This window comes from Polyodon spathula, chromosome 1 (genome assembly GCF_017654505.1).
Source record: "Polyodon spathula isolate WHYD16114869_AA chromosome 1, ASM1765450v1, whole genome shotgun sequence".
Lineage (NCBI taxonomy): Eukaryota > Metazoa > Chordata > Actinopteri > Acipenseriformes > Polyodontidae > Polyodon > Polyodon spathula.
This window is the reverse complement of record NC_054534.1, coordinates 58,177,305-58,197,833: the sequence shown is the minus strand read 5'-3', so window position 1 is coordinate 58,197,833 and position 20,529 is coordinate 58,177,305. Positions and strand designations below refer to the sequence as shown.

The 20,529-nt window shown below is 36.3% G+C and overlaps 1 protein-coding gene across 2 annotated transcripts in view; it reads left to right on the top strand.

Moving 5' to 3' along the window:
• Nucleotides 1–20,529, top strand: part of LOC121320184 (rho GTPase-activating protein 7-like) — a 168,567-nt gene that overhangs the window by 22,977 nt on the left and 125,061 nt on the right. For both annotated transcript variants that reach the window (XM_041258446.1, XM_041258439.1), the window contains exons 3-4: nucleotides 6,683–6,832; nucleotides 8,699–8,836. In XM_041258446.1, coding sequence (XP_041114380.1) covers nucleotides 6,683–6,832; nucleotides 8,699–8,836 — 288 coding nt within the window. The remainder of the gene's footprint in view (nucleotides 1–6,682; nucleotides 6,833–8,698; nucleotides 8,837–20,529) is intronic.

Genomic DNA, 20,529 nt, shown 5'->3' with positions numbered 1-20,529 from the left:
AATACTGTCTCTGGGTGTTTGCTATTTCTGCTGCTGGCCAGCCTTTACCGCTGTTCACTTTACCACATGTGTTGAGATAGCGCCCCCTACTGAACCAACTCATAACAGCTGGAAAAAATAAATAAATAAATGGAAATGGAAAAAATGCTAAGAGCATTGTTACAGACAAATGCTGCACAACAGGAGTCCAACCGCATACAGTGAGAGAGCAATTGGAGGCTACAGCGGCAGCTGCCAAAACAAAAAATGCCAAAACTGGAGTTGCCTGTGCCGGAACCAGAGTTGCTGCTGCTGTGTACAGAGCCAGAGATAGGGGAGCTACTGTTGTGTGCAGAGCCAGCGAGAGCAGCACTGCAATCTCCAGAGCTGAAAGGAGAAGCCCTGCCCTCTCCAGAGCTGAAAGGAGAAGCCCTTCCCTTTTCAGAGCTGAATGGTGAAGCCCTGCCCTCTCCAGAGCTGAAAGGAGAAGCCCCGCTGTCTCCAGAGCTGAAAGGGGAAGCTCCGCTGTCTCCAGAGCTTGAAAGAGAAGCCTCGCTGTCTGCAGAACTTGAGGGAGAAGAACCATCTCCAAAAGCTGGAAAAGGAGGCACCAGCTAATGGAAGGTAGAGGAGGTGAATAGACCACATTCACCGCAACCCTGACCACTACCCCTGTGCACCAATGTGGCGCCGGTAGGTCAGGTCTCTTACCCCATGCTCCTAGACACTCTGCCATGGTGCCTGGACCTCTTGTTGCTAGGACCTAGACACAGGCACAGTTATTCTCCTGGTCTCCTACTGCGCTCCCACTGAAACCCCGGACATCACTTTGTTCCCCCCACGGTGGATCAGACGTCACTACGCTAGTTCCAGGGCTCTCACCTCTGTCTGCCTTTACAAGTACTGTCTCTGGATGTTTGCTATTTCTTTGCGTGCATAGCAATTCCAGAAAAAGAAAAACTGGATAGGGAATTGTATAGCTTTTACAAACTTACAGTATTCTTTAAAATCTTTGATGTAGTAACTCATAAAAAGTGTACTGTGGTATTATAAAACACTCAATCCTAAAGTACATAAGAAATACAAGGCAAAAAGAAAACAGTACCATATTCTGATAAATCTAAAAAGATATTAAAATAATATAGTTATTTATAATTCCACCCTGGTCATTTTTTTATTTATTTTTGTGTTACTCTAACAATTTTAAAAATGGAGTGAATGGAGTTTATTTGTTTGCTTCAATATGAGAGAACCTTTTATGTTAACCCGAAGGCAATGCTCACCAGACAATCAGGAGCCCCACATTTCCTTGTCTTTCTTTAGCTCACTGTTAACCCATTAATGGATTAAGGAAAGGGATTGGAAGGATAAAAGCAACTTCCTCTTCACAGTCAAATGGTATTCTATGTCAAGGAAATTCATGGTTAAATTATTTTTAATATAAGCATTTCCCAGATATTTAATTCAGACTGTTGTCTGTGTGACATGCTGTGGTGATTGTATTAACTCTTTGAAGCTCGCCTTCCAAAATCCTATCTGATTGTCTGGCCTCCTAATGTGTCATAAAACTTACCAAGCCAAGCTATAGTGACTATGCAGTTGTACCATTATTGTGTTAAAGGTTAATTAAAATGCTTTAAGAATCATTTCTAATTACATAACTTGTGGACACAAGTTTTTAATAGTTATTTTAAGTAAGTTTCCCAATAAACCTGAATATTATAAACTAAAAACTAATTTTGAATATTATCCTTTGATTTTCTTATGATGTGTGTTATATGCTTGTACTCGTAATTTTCTATAGAGAATGAAACTGAAATTTATATGCTTCTCTAATGAATGTAACTAAAGTTATATTGAATAGGAGGTTTAAATGATAAATGTAAAATCATTTGATAACAAAATAGGTGGATACATTCCATTTCTAACACACCCTTTTGTGTGACACGCAACTGTCTATCAAATACTGTGAAACAATGAAAGTACCGACAAAGGACTTGTTTACAGTACAAGGGAACACCTATACATCATGGTATTTAAACTCAAAACAAGGATTTTCACTCTATGGATTTGCTCTTTCTTCAAAACATCTCATCACTCTCAATTCATCAAACTCAGAAGTTCTTCAACAAAGATGCAATTATGTAATCTTCAAAGCTGTCCTGGAGAAGATGGGCTCCCTCTGGAACAACAAAAGCTTTTACCTACAGACTTCATGGAGATACTGCACTGCACTGCTGCACAACTAACTTCTACAGAGAGGACGACTGTGTTAAAAGACTCTGTTTTAAACATTGCACCAACAGAATAAGTATCAAACTTATATTGTGTGTTTACAAGTAACTGAACTGAAGCCATGCTATTGATATTGTTACAATACGTAATGTGCATCTGTTCAACTAAATGCTGGATCATTGTACATGCGTACTTAGCCACTTGGAAGCTTGCGCATGTATACGTAATACTTGACAATGCATGATGAACTATTAAGACTGCTTCACTAATGCAGAACTCTATGACCAGAGAGCACATCAAGGATTCATTATGAACATTTAACAATGCATTACTTTTCCTTGAATGTTTTAGTATGTTTCTTCTTGATACATATGTTTTTAATCTATGAAGCCTAACCTTTATTCTTCTTCCTTTGAGAATATGAATAAATGTAATAATAATTTGGATTGTTAGGTTTCTTTTTGTCTTATAACAAATACACATTTATGATTGATTTGAAATACTTAAACATATATAATATTAATTGCTAATCCTTTTTCATCATGAATATAGGGATAATTAAGCCAGAATCACTAGTTCTTATTGAGGTATTGTGTTTATTATGGTTAGTAATTACATTATTAGCTATAATGGGTATTTTCTTTAAAGGTAATTGGCAAAGACACAGTTGTGACATAAATCCTAGCTATACAAAGTAATTATGCACAACATCTAGTAGACACAGTGAATGTTGTACAAGGATATTTAAAAAAAAAAAAAAAAACAATCATATGTGGTATGACTTGGGATTCAGCTTCAGTCACACCCCTGAAAAACTAAGTTTGAAAATGAGATTGTTTCTGTTCCTGGTTAAATATATGAAATACAATGCTGAAATATATGTTGGAGCATATGTATGACTTGCTGATCTACCTTTTGGGTCCCCCTTAATAGCATATAGTATCTCCTTTGGAACATCCTTGTGGTTATACTGTACATATTCTGTGGTTACAGTGTAGTGCAGTAGAGATTAAGTAAATAGAGCTGCACAAGGGGGGTGTCTTGCTACCAGTTTTGATTATCATACAGTATATAAACACAGAGCACAGAAGCACTGTAATAAGGTAAAGGGTAAACAAGACCTATTCTTTCACGATGGTGTGACACTAATGTCTAATACAGATTAAAGTGACTTTAATTGGTAGATTGTAGAGATGCTAACCACAAATGCAAGACCAGACAGTTCCTGCAAATTGTGATATTGATAATACACATACCTGGAGGTAAATAAAGGAACTGTAGGTCTAGACTCAGGGTTTTAATGGCATTCTGGGTGAGAAAAAACACCCATCATGTTGGTGGTGGATGGTCTATAAGCAGCCCTAGCTGAAGGCACCTGAAGAGTTGAAATCCCTAGCAGTATGTTAGCATTTTAACATTTTTGGGCTAATAAAAGTGAATCTTCCATAGATGGGAGCTCCCAGGGTGGGGCGCACAACTGGCCGAGCGCCGCTTAGGTCGGCCAGGGTGTCCTTGGCTCACTGCGCACCAGCGACCCCTGTAGTCAGGCCGGGCGCCTGCAGGCTTGCCTGTAAGCTGCATTGCCCTCCGACGCTTAGCTCTGAGGTGACTGCATGGTGAGTCTGCAGTTTGAAAAAAAGCGGTCAGCTGACGGCACACACTTCGGGGGACAGCAAGTGCTTGTTTTCGCCGCTCCCGAGTCAGCGCAGGTGTGATAGCGGTGAGCTAAGCCTAAAAATAATTAGATATGCCAAATTGGGAGAAAATAATAATATATATAGTATGAAATATAAAGGAACATATTTCAAAGTATGCTTCGATATACTTTGAAATTTATAAAATGATATATTTTTAAAATATTTTGAATTATATTGTAACATTACTGCTACGTGCATTCTACCCAGAAGAGATGAGAGTAAACATAGTTAAATCAATCAAGTGTTATTCATCCAGCCCATATAACTGCAGAGCATAACACAAGTCAGGGCATTTCACACACAGTGGAAGAGACAGGGGGGGTCACACCAAACAGCTCACACACACTATACGGTAACACATCACAGACAGGACAGGACGGTGGTACACACAGGGGAAACATCTGATTATATATTTCTATTTATATTTTTCAATCTAGACCAAATACATATGAAAATGTAAAGTACAATGCAATTCTTTATAAAACAACATCCACAAATATTTTTATAACACATCCAAAATACAAATGTTTATAGTTAGCATAAACCATTCAACCATTAAAACAAAAAAGATATACATCTACAACTGAAACTTGGTGTTCATTCATTATTGTTAAAATGTATTTTATAACAATAAAAGTGTACATTAAATAAATGACAAAACAACAAGAGATATGCCATAAACATGTGTTCAGCAACTATGAATCTATAATACCAAAACATTTTCAAAAAAGGAAGATTCTAAGAGTCAAAAGAAAAAACTAAATTGTGCTCTCCGATTTCTCTGCCAATATGATCATGAGAAAATAAAAATAAAAAATGGGTAAAGGGTAAAGGGCTGATTGCTTGTACTGTGAGGTAATGTCATTTATAAAGTTGTTTTGTGTCAAGGCAATAATGACTTGTGCGTGATGATATCTTCAGGAAAGGATAAATACAAATGAATAATAAATCAAAACTGCAATATACGAGTGTTCCTTTGCTTTCCTATATTAGTAAAAAAAAAAGTCTGGTAAGGAATTATATTTAGGCCCGGGATAACATTTTAAGAATTGTTAAAATGCACTAAAGAATATGCATATTTTTCAGAAACAGTTCTTATTTATCCTAGTGGTGAGGGTTGTTCTGAACTACTGAACACTTGGTATCTGTCATTGGTAACTGTCACAGTGTGCTGAGCAAAGTCAGAATTCAGAACTGCTGTTTTGTAAAAAAAATGGAATAAAGCACCTGTTATCTACAGCAGAATAAAATACAATTAATTTATTGAAACAAATGGCCTCTGAAGCCAAAGTTAAGCTCTGACTACATTAACATGACATATGTTGTATATTTCAAGGTACTGTGGTACATTCGGAACATTCTTTGTCTGATATGTAAGGCTGCTGGTGATGGAACTATGGACAATTGACTTTATATGCGCTTTGATGTTATAGCTATATATTACAGCAGGGGTTTTCAATCAGGGGTACGTGTACCCCTGGGGGTACTTCTAAGGGTCATAGGGGGTACACAGGTTGACTCTGAAATGCAAAGATGAAAATTAAAGAAGAATAATGATCTTAAATTGATTTTTTTAAAGGTATTATATATTATCTCTAAACCACTATGCATAATATTTCCTTGTTGTTTATCAGCTCAACGGTTAGTAGAGTATAGTAAGTGGTAAGTAAATAGTGTTTTGGATTATTTATAATAACTTTGCCGAATAGAAAGTGAATGCGTGTATTTCCGAAAAGATTCCCAAATACTGTCTTTTGAGACTGTGATCCAAAGACTTTTAATTAAAAGTTTTACGAATTAGGCCAGTTGTTTGTTTTTTTTTTTTTTGTCCTAAACTAGCAGTTTATCAATCCCAATCTGTTGTGACATAAATTATATATAAAATGTGTTAATCTGATTATTCTGTCTTTTATTGCAACTGTGGTACTATTCAGTAGAGCGAAAATTGTAAAGGGGTACTTACTTGAGCTGAAATCTTCAAACAGAAGGGGTACAGTTTAAGCTATATGAAAACAGATTGGCGTACGTAACCAGGGCAAACAAATGGTAGGCCTACTCACATTTTTTCCTTAAACATTTTTTACTCTTACATCATTTGAAAAATAAATCTATTCTATGAACCTGTCATAAAATAATACGCTTTCTCCCTTTGGAATTGCTCAAAGTTTGCAAAGATTCTGTTTTAATGTGTAAAGGAAAAGCGTTGGAGATTGCCAGTGTCTACATTTCCAATGCTAATTTTGTTTGCTTTGGACAAAAAAGAAAGGAATTTGAGTGAGACTGACAAGTGCCTGAGTCAATGAGAAAGCTCTGTTGTGTGTTGCGACCAATCACTTGGAGCTTTTAACAAAGTGGGGCATCTAAAAGCCTGCAGAACTGTGATAAAAAAAAAGCCATCCAATTAAACTCATTTGTTTAATTAAATGCATGCTTTAAAGATATATGTATTCATCAAGAAATTATGAAAATACATATTGACAGAAGTGGCTATAGTTTTTACAATGACTTTATATTATTTTATGATACAGTGAAAATCACATTAAGCCACAACATAATGTTTTTTATTGGAGATTCATAATTATGTTATTACATCAAGGGACATATTCATACAAGTGTGTGTTTTAGCAATATGCTTAATATTCATCAAATATTGTGTGCCTATTTTCTTTTAATACAACACAGTCCCTACTGTTCTACATTTTTATGGGCTGGATATTTTTTTTGTTGTGTACATATGTGAGTCAATGTTGTTCTTTGCTCCACTTCCATAGGAAATGCGAGAAGATCGAGATCGGTCGCGACTGGACTCCATGGTTCTACTGATCATGAAACTTGAGCAGCTTGATCAGGATATTGAAAATGCGCTTAGCACCACTTCTTCAACAACAAATACACCAACACAGAAACGAAGACATTTACCTGTGGGTATTTTTCATCAATCTTTTAAGATAATGCATAGCTTTCTCTGTTTTAAAACTGCTGCAGAAATGACGAAAACTCTAATGACTATGGAATAATGCAGAAGTTTACATACCAGAAATAACGTGATTTTTACTGTCAGTATTGATACTGAAAATGTGATGGCTTGATGGGAGTTATATGGAATAACCACACCCTATTAAACTATAAGAAATGTTATATAAAGAAGATTTGTTACTTGACTGATGTGTGAATAGTATATATTTTTTCAAATGTTCAGGGTCCTAATGGAATCCCATTATGTAAAATGATATGCTATTCACTCTCTAGATAGGGCACCAATTTGACATCCAAAGTTGTCTTCATGTTTGTGCGGCGCCCATCTGGTTCACCCATTGCTGGACCAAGTGGTTCAGATAGTTTTTTTTTTTTTTTTACCCATTGACCTCAATGGGCAAATTTCTATTGAAATGTAATATTACCATTAACAAAATAAACTGAAGAAAATGGAAAAAATATGGAAATCTAAGATAGTACAGAGCCGGTGACGGTAATAGCAAGCCACTTGATCAGAACAGAACTTAGGGCCAGATATTCAAAAGAGTTTCACAAGGGTAGTTGGAGGGAATTTTTTTCCCCTCAGTTCTGCCTTGAGAGCTAACTACCTTCCCTTAACTAATTTGCAAACAAGTTAACATACTATTTACAAGGCCGTTGAGTGCCTGAATATTTGTAATTACCAGCCAAGATGGCATTTTTTAATTTGTATTTTTGAATGCTGGCTGAACAACATCATCAAAAAAAAAAGAAAGATAAAGCAGCATGCTGGAATTCTGAAATATGCAGTGTTTGTACAAATTAATAATAAAATAAAACCTGTGTGTTCTCATCCATGCAATAACGACGTTCGAAAAAATCAAACATTATTGTACTGACACATGGTATAGTTTTAAACATGCTTTGCATTGTTTTGTGCCAAATCTTATTTTTCTCACCCTTGGATTGTTATTGTTTTCCCTTTCCAAACAATGTGTCTTCATGTTCTTAGACATTGTCAGCTATTAATATGATCTCTTCAGCAGAGTTGACTTTTCTATACCTTTGAACACTCTGAGCCATTGTCTCGCCTTGTATGCTAATACACATGCATTAGTTGGGTGTAGTCTGAGTTGCGATTCATTTCCTGTTTAGATTTATTTAAATGTATTCAATTTCGCAGCCTTGTAATAATATCAGTTTTACAGCAACTTCTTAGAATATGTGGAAGATATATGCAATGCAAGCAGAGTTGCATAACAGTTGGACAAATTTGAAAAATCTTTGAATGTCGGGCCCATAATTCCCTGGATACAGTAGTTTTGCAAAGTGGACTCTAAAATACAAAATTATCTATACTGTAAAAATGTTAAATTGGTCACCCTTATTGTAGCACATACTCTTTGTTTACATTAGATTTATTTAACTGTAAATAAACTGAAATCCCACTACTTTACAGACATTGAAATAAGGCCATATGCTCTATGTAACTCATTAGCACTACTTATTAATTCTGAAAAGGCCAAAATAGATTCTGTCAGAACATTCTGAGGTGCAGTTTGCAACAGCAAATTAATAGATAAGAAATGTTTTTTTTTTTTATGAAATTGTTTGTTTCCAAAACTTTTAAGTATTTTTGGATTAGGGGTATATCCGGCAGTAGACTAACATTGCCAAATATATAAATGTATGTATATATCTCATATGTATCATATTTGTTTAAATTGCTTACATTTGCATTACAAATATTCACTTTGCCAAGCCAAAATCAGGTACGTATAGCTGCTAAATAATTATGGATAGAGTTTAATTTGATCCTAATCTCTCTACAGGAGTTAGACTCACAAATAGAAAATGGAGCAACAACTCTATCTGCCAATCAAAACTCAAAAAGCTCTCCTCAGCTTATTTACTCAACACTGACATTTACAACTCCCGCGGCTGGCACCGGTGCCAAACCAAAAACTGGGGTAGGTAATTTTCTTTCTCAATTGGGTTAGGGTTAGAGTTAGGTTATAAACAATGCTACAGATATAACCTTGAACAGAATATTTTATATTTTATTAGAGTTAGGAACTAACACTTACAGATATACAGAATATTTATATATATATATATATATATAATATATATCTATTTTATATATATATACTATATATAAATTTTTTTTTTTAACATTGGCACACGTGTTTTGCCTGATATTAACTGGTAATTTCCTTGTCTGTGGCATATTTTGATTTGGTAAGCACCGTCCGGTATACCTTAAAGTATAACTAATTCTGGATTATTTTTTAAGAATAAACCAAAAAAAAAAACAAAACCTACTTTTATTTTTGTTTTTCATTTCGCTACAAAGGCAATTATGGTGTGATGCTCAATGTTAGTAAGGACATTAAACCATTCATGATATTTTTTGGTTACTAGCCATATGACACACAGCTAACAATCCACTAGACTTTCAACAACATCAAATTGATGAGAGAGAAAAGTGAATGCATTCAGGTGAAACCAACTGTGTGATTTAATTTAGGCCTCAGTGTTTTTTTCAAGACACTAAGACTATTTACATTCTGCTGAGCCATAATGCATGCGGGTCAGACCACACAAAGGTGAGAGAGTGGAATGTCAGCCACCATTTTAAGCTATTTAACTGGTAAAACGTTAAGCCATAATTAGCTTTCTCCACCTGGTTGAACAGTTCCTTTCAAATAATGTAGGCCAAGCTCTTGTATGAAGGCTTAATAGCTTGTTCTTTGTAAATCTTTAGGTTAAAAAGTTGCTGTTGACCGAATCTCGAGACCCTGCCACTCTAAGTATGTAGTCTAGCTAAGGGTAAGGTCAGGAGTCTAGAGTAAGTCATTAAGACAAGAGGGTGCAGTGCCACTCGCCTCAGTTGATAGTTAAATCTTTAAATTAATCCTTCAATGCATATTGTAGAAGACTTAACTGTGGTCATGTTGTTTATGTTCAAATAAGGACAGCTTTATGGAAAGCAAAGTAGAGTTCCAGTACAGCCTGCAAACAAGGCTTTGCAGTAATCAATACAAGACTAAATAAAGGCATTGACCATATTTTAAACAGTAGATATTGGAGATACTGGCTACATTGAGCTGGAGTTTCCAAAGTTAAACTGTAGTAAACATATAAAACTAATTTGGATCATACATCTACCATGTTAAAGTGTGAGACTTTCCTTAAAAGATGCAGCATGGTTTCTGTCTTGTCTGACGGTTTCATGTAAGTTTAGACTTTAAAGAAATTCATTGGAGCATCAGCACATTAATGGAAAGAAACCCATTCCGATGACAACGGTTAGCCACAAGCAACGTGTAGACAATTATATCATAAAAGTAGAGATTATCCAGATAAACAGATGACGCCCTTAGATAATGAAGAATGCTGTAAAAGAAAGTATTTAAGCAAAAATGCTAGGAATGTTCAACTGTGGTTTTGGGGTTTTCTCACACGCAGGTACAATTAAAAAGTAATGTTGTTTAGGGTTGAAGGGTGAGTGGAAATTTAAAAAAAAAAACAGTAAAATGACATTATTTTGATATGAAAGTGATGAAAAGTTTATCAATTCAGTGTTACCTATAGAAATGCATATGCCTGGATGTTTGACTAAAAAGTGTATTTTTTATTTTTTTAACAATCTATTAACATAATCAGAGTTTAAAATAGTTCAATTTTACTTGTGGTCCCATTCAATAGTGTTCTTCACATCAGTGTTTCATGTCTTTCATCGCCCCATGTAGAAACAATATCATAGAGGTGATCTTCTTGTAGTTTTTGTACAATTAGCTAAACTAAAGTGCAGGCAATTAAATATTTGTTGACAATGTTAAATCCTTAGACCATTGTTTTGCATGAAAGCATATTGTCACTAAGTCATTGGTTGGTGAACGGTTGCTTAAAAGTACCTACTGTATAAAATAAACTCAGATTAACCTCTGCTGGAGTTCTTTCACCTGTCTTTGAAAGGTTGAAAATCTGGAGCATCCTAACTGTCACTCACACATGAAGCTTATTAATGCTAAAAGGTCATGACCTTATTTCCATCAATTCCTTTGTCTACAGATTCTGATCCAAACACTGAAAACATCCGTAGATTTTAAAACTCATTTGGTAAATTAATACTTATGGAGCAAAAAACAAATACAAGCTATGTGCACGACCTACATTGCAAACAGCGTATGTCAGTAATTTGGCCCTAATTTAAAAGTCTATGTGTGAGTTGTTTCATATAGTCGAAATGCAGGCCGTCTACCAGACAGCGTACAGGGCTTGTGAGTCTAATTATCATTGAGCAAATATACCTACACTACATAAAAGTGTAGTTTCAAAGGTTTTATATCAGTAGCTAGCGAGGTAGTTTTTGTAAAGGGATTTACTTTTTAATGGAACTTACCAGAAAAGCTTAATTTAGAAGCCCTAGAGCGGTGGTGGACACCTATATTTTGTGAGGGGCCAGATACAGAGAAAGCCAACTCACCAAGGAATTCATGAGGTGAAGAGTATTACCAGGAAATTTTAAATTATTCTCACATATTGCATTCCATATGAATTTCTAAGTTCTAATAAAAAACTGAAAGATCATAATTGGATAAGTCTCCATCTCCCTGAGTTAATACTTGATGGAAGCACCTTTGGTAGCAATTACAGCTGGGAGTCTGTTGGGATAGGTCTCTACCAACTTTGCACACCTAGATTTGGCAATATTTCACTATTCTTCTTTACAAAACTGTTCAAGCTCTGTAAAGTTCCTTGGGGAGCATTGTGGGACAGCCATCTTCAAGTTGCCACAATTTTTTTATTGGATTTAGGTCGGGACTCTGACTGGGCCACTCAAGGACATTTGCCTTTGTGTTCCTTAGCCACTCCAATGTAGCTTTGGCTGTGTGCTTTGGGTCGTTGTCATGCTGAAAAGTGAACTTCCGTCCCAGTTTTAGCTTTCTTGCAGAGGGCAGCAGGTTTTCCTCAAGGACTTCTCTGCACTGCTACATTCATTTTTCGTTCTATCCTGACAAGTGCCCCAGTCCCTGCCGATGAGAAACATCCCCATAACATGATGCTGCCACCACCATGCTTCACAGTAGGGATGGTATTCTTTGGGTGATGCTCTGTGTTGGGTTTGTGCCAAACATAATGCTTTGCATTGAGGCCAAAAAGTTCCATTTTAGTTTTGTCAGACCACAAAACTTTTTGTCACATGGCTATAGAATCTCCTGAGTGTTTTTTTTTTTTTTTTGCTTGCTTCAAAATGGGATTCAAGGTGGGCTTTCTTGAGTAATGGTTTCCTTCTTGCCACCCTACCATACAGGCCAGATTTGTGGAGTGCTTGGGACATTGTGGTCACATGCACACTTTGACCAGTCTTGGCCATAAAAGCGTGTAGCTCTTGCTAGATGATCCAGTTTGGAAGGGGAGGGGGTGGATGCTTATCCAACCAAGCTATTTCAGTTTTTATTTTTAAATTAATTTTCTACAAATTTAAAGAATGTTTTTTTCAACTGGAAGTTGTGGGGTAGGATGTGTAGATAAATGGGAAAAAATATTATTTTAATGCATTTTAATTCCAGGCTATAAGGCAACAAAAGGTGAACATTTTGAAAGGGGGTGTAGACTTTCTATAGGCACTGTATTTGTGATATGTTGTATAATGTTGTCCAAAACAAATCCTTTCTTCTTTCAGATCAGCTCAGTTTTTTTTCCTTGTGTTTTGCTTTTTGTTTTTGTCTGGAAGAGAAACATCGGCACCACTGAATCACTAAACACCCCACATTCAATTCCTGCTTCTGAGACTCTCACTATGACGCACACAAAGAACGTCAATACGAACAAGCCGTACATTTTGGTATATAGAAACGATGTAGATTTTTGAACACTAGAGGGCATTGCATCTCGTGTTTTGTATTATGAGAGAGAACCTGGCTGCATTGAATAGTTACAGAACAAGTGTAATATATGCATGCAGGTGGGCCGATTTTAATAAATCATTTTAAAATGATTACAGGCCAGATTAAAGGAGGCAGCGGGCTGTATCTGGCCCGTGTTGTGCACCCCTGCCCTTGAGAGTAAAAAAAAGTAATTAATAATTTGTTGTTCATTCACAAATGTCCTACTATTCAACACATACAAGGGTTTGGTTTTGTGTTGTTTAAGAATATTTGTATTTCCCATCTCCCATCAGTTACTGGTATTTTACAAATAGTTTCTATTACCATGATTTCAGTAATCCAGTTTGAATTATGGTCACAATCAGTTATCACTACTCTTGAAGTCATTTACAGAGCAGTATGGGTAAGTTTAGGACAAAACATTCAGGCAGTTCTACATTGCTCTTCTGCCAGTTATGTTACATGGCTGTATAATTATTTACTTACAGATTGATCACATATTGCTAGAGCACAACCCTGACTAGAGTCATCATTGTAGCCCGTGTCCATGCTTTTACCTTGTGTCCAGGTATTTTTCTGCCCAAAGAGTTTTATCTTATTTATTTATTTTCTATTTCTGTACTTTATCCAAGTTCGGTTAGCAAGAGGTCAGGCTGCTACTGTATCAGTGTAGATAAGTAGCTATTTTGATAAATCATTTCCTAAACCTTTATAAGGTCACTCTTGTTAATCGATTATTGTGAGTTTTGAGTATGTTTTGTAAATAGGAATAAGTGTTTGGATTCAATATGGATTAATCTATGTCTAAATTGGATCTGCTGTTGTCATATCCCCCATTCATGTACACTCACCAACAATTTGAAGTCAATACATGAGCAATTAATTACCCACTTCCCATTTACAGCCTTTAGCACTGGCAAAGTGGATGCAGTAGGTGTGTTTAAAGAAATGTAAAATGCTGTAAGGTGTTCACTAATGTGCTGTAACATTATGACAAACCGTCACTGTTGGTAAATTAAAACTATCATTGCCTCAAATCAAAGAAACAGCAAGGCATATGGAGAATGTACCAGAGTTCATGTGGCACTTGCTTCATGTATGACATCAGGACCTGTTATTTTTAAGGCTCATCAGCTTTCCTGCAGTAGTGTCTTTTGCACAAGTGGCATGACATAATAGCTCTTCTCTTAGAATTCTGGTAACAGCAGGAATTGGAACAAAAGAAATGTGCATGCTAAAACGAGCACAGCAGGAGCAAAGCTAACAAACAGAATTTTTGGATCAGAATGCAATGTTTACATGTGTGTACACACGTTATATATATATATATATATATATATATCTATATATATATATATAGATATATATATATATATATATATATATAGTTCAGAAACTGTACATGACCTTTAATCCAATTTACCAGTACTTTGGATCTGTACCTATTTCATTTAGGTAGTTTTCAGTTTCCCTTTCCATTCTACTGTAAGTGTTAGTGGGTATGCTAGATTCTTTGCCACAGCTTGACTTTTGTGTCACTGATTAAGATGAAAATATTTTTCACACACACACAAGGGGACAAAAAAGCAATCTGGATTAGGAAAAAACGTGCCTTGAAATTAAATAAGAATTATGTTACTCTGACATTGAACCATTGTAATTACTGTATAGAAACAGATATCACATGTTTTATAATAAACTATATTCTGGTTTGAGTTCACCCTCACCATTGACCAGTCACATAAGCAATGAAATAGGTTAGCAATTTACTAATTATGTTTTCAGGCAAATATTATAAACAATAAATATTTAATTTGCAGCATTTGGCTAATAAATGGTTGTTATACGTCAACTCTTTTAGCTCCATTGAAACCATATGTGTTCCGGTGATTGCCAGAGTTAAATACATTATGCACTGAATCTATCATTTGTAATAAATGATACATTAACCTAAATCTAGCTGTATAATAAAGCCCATTTCATAGTACAAACTTTTAACTCAGGAAACATTTTCAGCACTTGTAAATTGTGTTTTGATCAATGTTACTCTGTAAATCCAGTAACATGTTTTGAAAATTAATTCAAATAAAATTAAGTTATAGTTTTTGTTTACCAAATGTTAAAAATGTAAAGCCAACATATTACAATCCTGAACAGAAAAAAAAAAAAACGAATAAGAAAAAACAGACCATTAGATAATCCATTCACCATGTTAAATGTTTCCCACAGACTGCTTAGGGATTTTTTCAGACTGCAGCCGTGTGGCTTCACAGTGTTCCCACAGAAAGTATGTGATCTGTTAAATTCTTCCATAAATGGTCTCCCTCCATATGAATAGCCCCAGGCAATGTAAACCCCAATTATTGTTTCCATGGTAACACTTTAAAATAATGACCGCAAATTCATAATGAATGAACAACACAGGAATAACACTTGAATATCTTATGCACTTCCTCTGAGTTGTGAAGAAATGTGTTTCAGCCCTGTTAATTCATCGAAGAGTTATTTATATGTATTCATTCCATGTTCCTTTGTAACAAATTTTGTTTATCACATGTAGTGTATAAGGCATGCATTCATTCATGCATGAATTAACAGATTGTGAGACATTAATTCATGCATGACACCATTTACGTTATTCTTGTGGTATTCTGCCGGAAATTAATTTGCGGCCATTATTTTAAAGTGTTACTGTTTCCTACTTGTTATCTCGGTATATGCATAGCAGAAAGACCACTCCATTATGTTGCACAACAGAAAAAGTTACAAAGAGGGAAAGCTGTTGATGCGCAGAGTTAGAAAACAGAAGGATTTAAAGGGTTGTATATATAGTCTAATTCCTCAACAAATGCAACTCTAGATTAGATAAAGTACATAGTTGTGATATCAAATAGCTGAATTGACTTACTGGAAAATGTAAATAAAGCTCATGAAGACACAAACCTAGGGAAACAGCATCTTCCTTTACTCCTAAGGACAAGTTGTTCTTTTCATTTATGAACAGAAAGGATGTTTGTTTGTCGAGTTCTGTAATCTCAAACAGCAGTCAGGGGTAGCAGACAGTGAGACTTTTTGTTATCATCAAAGGAGAATTTCCAGCCCTTATCATAAGAACTATCATCAGCTTCATGTCTTCGTTTTAAAAAATTGCAAAATCAACAAATTCATGCATGAAATTTAGTAAGGACATGTCTATTTACCCTTTAATTTACCCTTCTATAATATATACATTTAATAACTATAAAGCATTTGAGTTTCTCTTTGTGGTACACCCTTTATCGACACTGGTCATCATGTGTGCTTTTTAACAACTTTGTTTTTTTCATGGGTCGTAACATACCTTTTCATAGAAGATGCCCTAAATAAAGATCTGGATAAAGGTTGTACTTTTCATTGATAAGTTAATGAATTCCAGACTGAACACGTTTAGTAAGTATAAAAACATTCTTAGCATGAATTGAAAAGAAATATATAAAAGATTCATATTTAAATACAGTATAGTTTACAATAAGTGCAACTAAAACTACTAAAACACAATATGCATCAGCTGATGATCCAGTAACATGGTGCTTAGCTCAAGTAAGTCAAGAGCATTGTAGGAGGGGTAGATGTAAAGATCTACAAGTGCAGTCTAAACAGGTTTTACCCCAATTTGGCTGTTAAACACATTTGTATTAAATGCAGCTTATGTTTACAAATGCACTGTATTAACATTAACATAACATTTAGATTTTAAAACCACATCACTGATATACTTTGCAAAAAAATATTTTCTAAACAAAGTTGTTACAGCAGGAGAAAGGCAGACAAACAATTCAAGCACATCCTATATCGACTTAATTTGCTAAACTTAAATAAATGACCAACAGAGTAATGATATACCGTACAGGCAAAAAGAAAGTGAACAAGTTTACTTGTGCGGGGAAAACAAACTTCCAACAAACACTAACAGATAAAAAAAACACAACTAACAACTAGATTTGTTCCCCAGAGAAAGGAAGTGGTATTATAATACGAAAATAGTAGGGCATAGGAAGGTGAAATTGCATATGGTTGTTACGGGAACCATGGGGATGCAAATGACACATTTTTTTTTTTTTTTTTTTTTTCACTAGGGGGCATCACTGTTGTTACTGCTGTGTATTTCCATACTACAGTACTGTGGGTATAAATAGTTATGTCACTCACAAGGCAGCTCAGTCAAGCAACATGAAGCTGACAAGTGTGCAGAGAGGTGAACTGGTCAAGTTTTTTTTACAGCAAAGGATGCAATGCCGAGGCAGGTCTCAGGGAATACCATAGCGTGCATAACATCCTCAACGGGCCGTGTTCAAGATTTGCTGTCCACAAGTTAATAAAAAAATGTGAGGAAACAGGTTGCACTTGTGATAAACCTCATAGCGGCAGACCACTGACACCAACTGAAATTTTCTCAAAACAACCCAGCACAAACGCACATGCTGTTGCCCGCCACCTGGATTTGCCCAATTCAACTGTTCGTAAGGCTCTTCATTCAACTCTGAGGATGTTTCCAATTCACATGCAACATTTACAAGACCCCTATATGATGTTAAAGTGACAGTGTGGTGTGGCTTTACAGCTAACTTTGTTACTGGACTTCTTTTTTGAAGAGTCGTGTGACAGAATACAGTGATTCTTGGTTGTAAATCTTCTTCCCGACATGTGAGGGCACTAGGCAGCGAGAACAGAGTTCCCTGGACGGGCTGGCCTGACAGTTCTTTCCCTGGGTTCAAAGGAAGTCAGCCACCTAGAAAGGGGGTGGGACTCCATTGCAATAACGCATTAACCTGGAAGGAAAAGGATGTGACAGACATAGATTGGAGAGACAGTTGCACTCGTTTACCAAGGGGTCATGTTTGTCAGCATAAAAGGGGATGGAGAATCGCAATCTGTTCCTTCGCTTTGGTTTGTGTTTTGAACCTAGAATGACTGTGGGAGACCCCGTATAGTGAGACCAGTATCGTGAGTATTTTGTTTGTTTGTCTGTGTGTAATTCATCTTGTGTGTAAATCACTACATGGCTAACACAATTCTGGAGCTGTCGCTGGGGGCCAGCACTAAGCCGGAACAGCACTGCGCTACTGTCACAAAATAAACTGTATCACCCACCACGAGCACTACTGCACACATTCAGGACTGGTGACCGTGTTGGTATTATTGTGGGGCGGATACTTATTGTTTATTCTTTGGGTCTGCAAGCCCATTATTGTTTACCCCTTGCAGTACACGTTGTTGTGTTTTGCCGGGGGATTATTATTTTTGGTCACCAGACCTGGATAAAAACCCTTTCCAAACAGGATTACAAATCTCTCTGTCTATTTCATTTCCGCACTGCTTCACCCCTGCACCTGTTTCCACTCAGCCACTTTGCCACAAGTCTTCAGCAAAGGGACCTCAAACGTGCACAATCACTGCTGCACGATACCACACCATGCTGACAACCCATGTCATTCATGTGCTGCAGCAAAGAAATGTGATAAACACTGCAGTCTTCATGCAGGATGGTCCCCCTCAGCATATTGGTAACCAGATGAAATTCATCCTGCAGGAGCACTTTCAGGACAGAATCATTTCACATCACTTTCCTTGTGAATGGCCGTCTCGTTCACCGGACCCTAGACCAGCGGATTTCTGGTTATGGAGGTACCTAAAGTCATGAGTGTACTGAGGGAAGCCTCGCACAATTCCGGACCTCAAGGATGCCATTGTCCGGGAAGTGGCCAGTGTACCTGATGAGATGCGTAATGCTGCCGTAATGTTCGTTGTCATACGAATGAAATTCATTCTGGATCATGGAGGAGCACATATTGGACACTATATCAGGTCATAGTGGTGCCCCCTAGTGACAAAAATGAATAACTGCGGCATTTGCATCCCCATGGTTCCATTAACAACCGTATGCAATTTGACCTTCCTATACCCTACCATTTGTGAGATATGGGGCGTTGATGTCGTAAACTTACTTTCTAATTACAATGCAACAGGCATATGGGTGCATTGTGTCTTCTGGGAATAGTAGCTTATCATACACGCTGAAACAGGTTTCCAATCAGCAGAAATGCAAATTAAAACTACAACTCCCATCGTCCATTTTCTAAACTTAAATGACCAACAAAACTATTATGTACCGTTCAGTCGTGGCTGGTGACTTCTAAGTCAGAAGAGGCACAACTGCATACCCTTTGTTTCATCAGTCTGCCATGCAAAAAAAGAAGCTTCATTAATTTCTTTCTACATCTCATCTAGCACAGTAAAGGAAATGGATGAAATCAAGTAATTCCGTATGGTTTTTGACATCCCAGTAAATACGGTTGCTTCAAGTAGCTCATCATAGCGAGCAATTATTTCTTGAAATAACCTGTAGTTTCACCAGTGAAGCTGGCATTTTATCATGACCACTAGATGCTATTTTCTGTGCAGTGTCTAGATTTTTAAAATCAGTTAAAGCCATACTTTGTTACTGAAAAGTAAACAGGGCTAGCAAGACGGTTATTAGCTGCACCCCTGGTCAGCCAATCTACTTTGTCACACCAACCATTCTGAAATACACAAGAACAAGCTCCATGGGCTAATAAGGTTATAAAACTGTTATTTTCTGGCATCATTTTTAAATCTCCTTCAGACAATTGGATGCAAAATCAAATGATGCAATTTCCGTTATTCAACACTTCACTCAGCAGTACTTCAGCAGGGGGCAGGAGGGTAAGCTTATTCTTGAGATTTACCTGTAAAAGTCTGAAGTAAAGTGTTATCATGTTTATTTCTGACATTTACCAGTAAATCTTAACACAGTAGTCTCCGAGTATAGGACACTTCCTAAGAGAACACTTTGTCTAAGGGAACACCCTTGCGGTGAAACGGATTTTTCCCATTATAAATGCTCCGCCTAAAGGAGCAGGAACTTTGCTTAAAAGAGCACCTTCTTGGCACAGATAGTGATTCGTACACAACGGATACAGTACTGTTTTGTAAACTCAGCATCATCAAACTTAAATGAAAATGGTTTATTCAGTCTTTCCAAAAGTAACTTGTCATCAAGAGTGTCTTGAGGCACACTGATTGGTTTATTAAATCTTTCTAGAACCACCGTCATATCATTGAATTGTTTTGTATTATAATTTCCACGAGATGGCATGTAAGCAAGCGACAAAATGTGCTACTGTTTCTCTTGCTCCAAGTTGGAAATTGTACGAGCTCTTGAAAAAAACCTGAATCTGACACAAGTCACTGAGCAATTTGGTGTTTCCCGTTCTGGTGAGTTGCTTCACCATTCTGTTAAATAATGTTGTGTGTGTCTTGATGCTCCTGTACAGGTATTCATAATTAATGTAGAGCTGCTGCTGCATTTTTTAATGTGTGTAGGGGTGCTGTGTTAATTTAGTTTGACAATTAGTTTATTAACATTAATTTGTCTGTTAGTTTATTATTATAGTTTATTAATATACATTTGCCTATTGCTTTTCTTTTACTTATTCAGTTCCTTTCATTAGTTGCTGCACGCATGTCATGACAACTAATACGTATTTATTGATTCATATTGTGACTAGTGGCTAACTCCGTTTTAGAAAACACTTTGGCTATAAGAACACTTCCTGTGGGTGTTCTCTTAATGTTGTTTCTGAAGAGAATAGTTCTACAGCTAAGGCAAATGCATACTTTGTCCAATGTCCAAGATCCTTAATTAATCTTAATGAATCTCCTTTAATATTATCAAGAAGCTTGACAAGGGTTTGATCATTCACAAT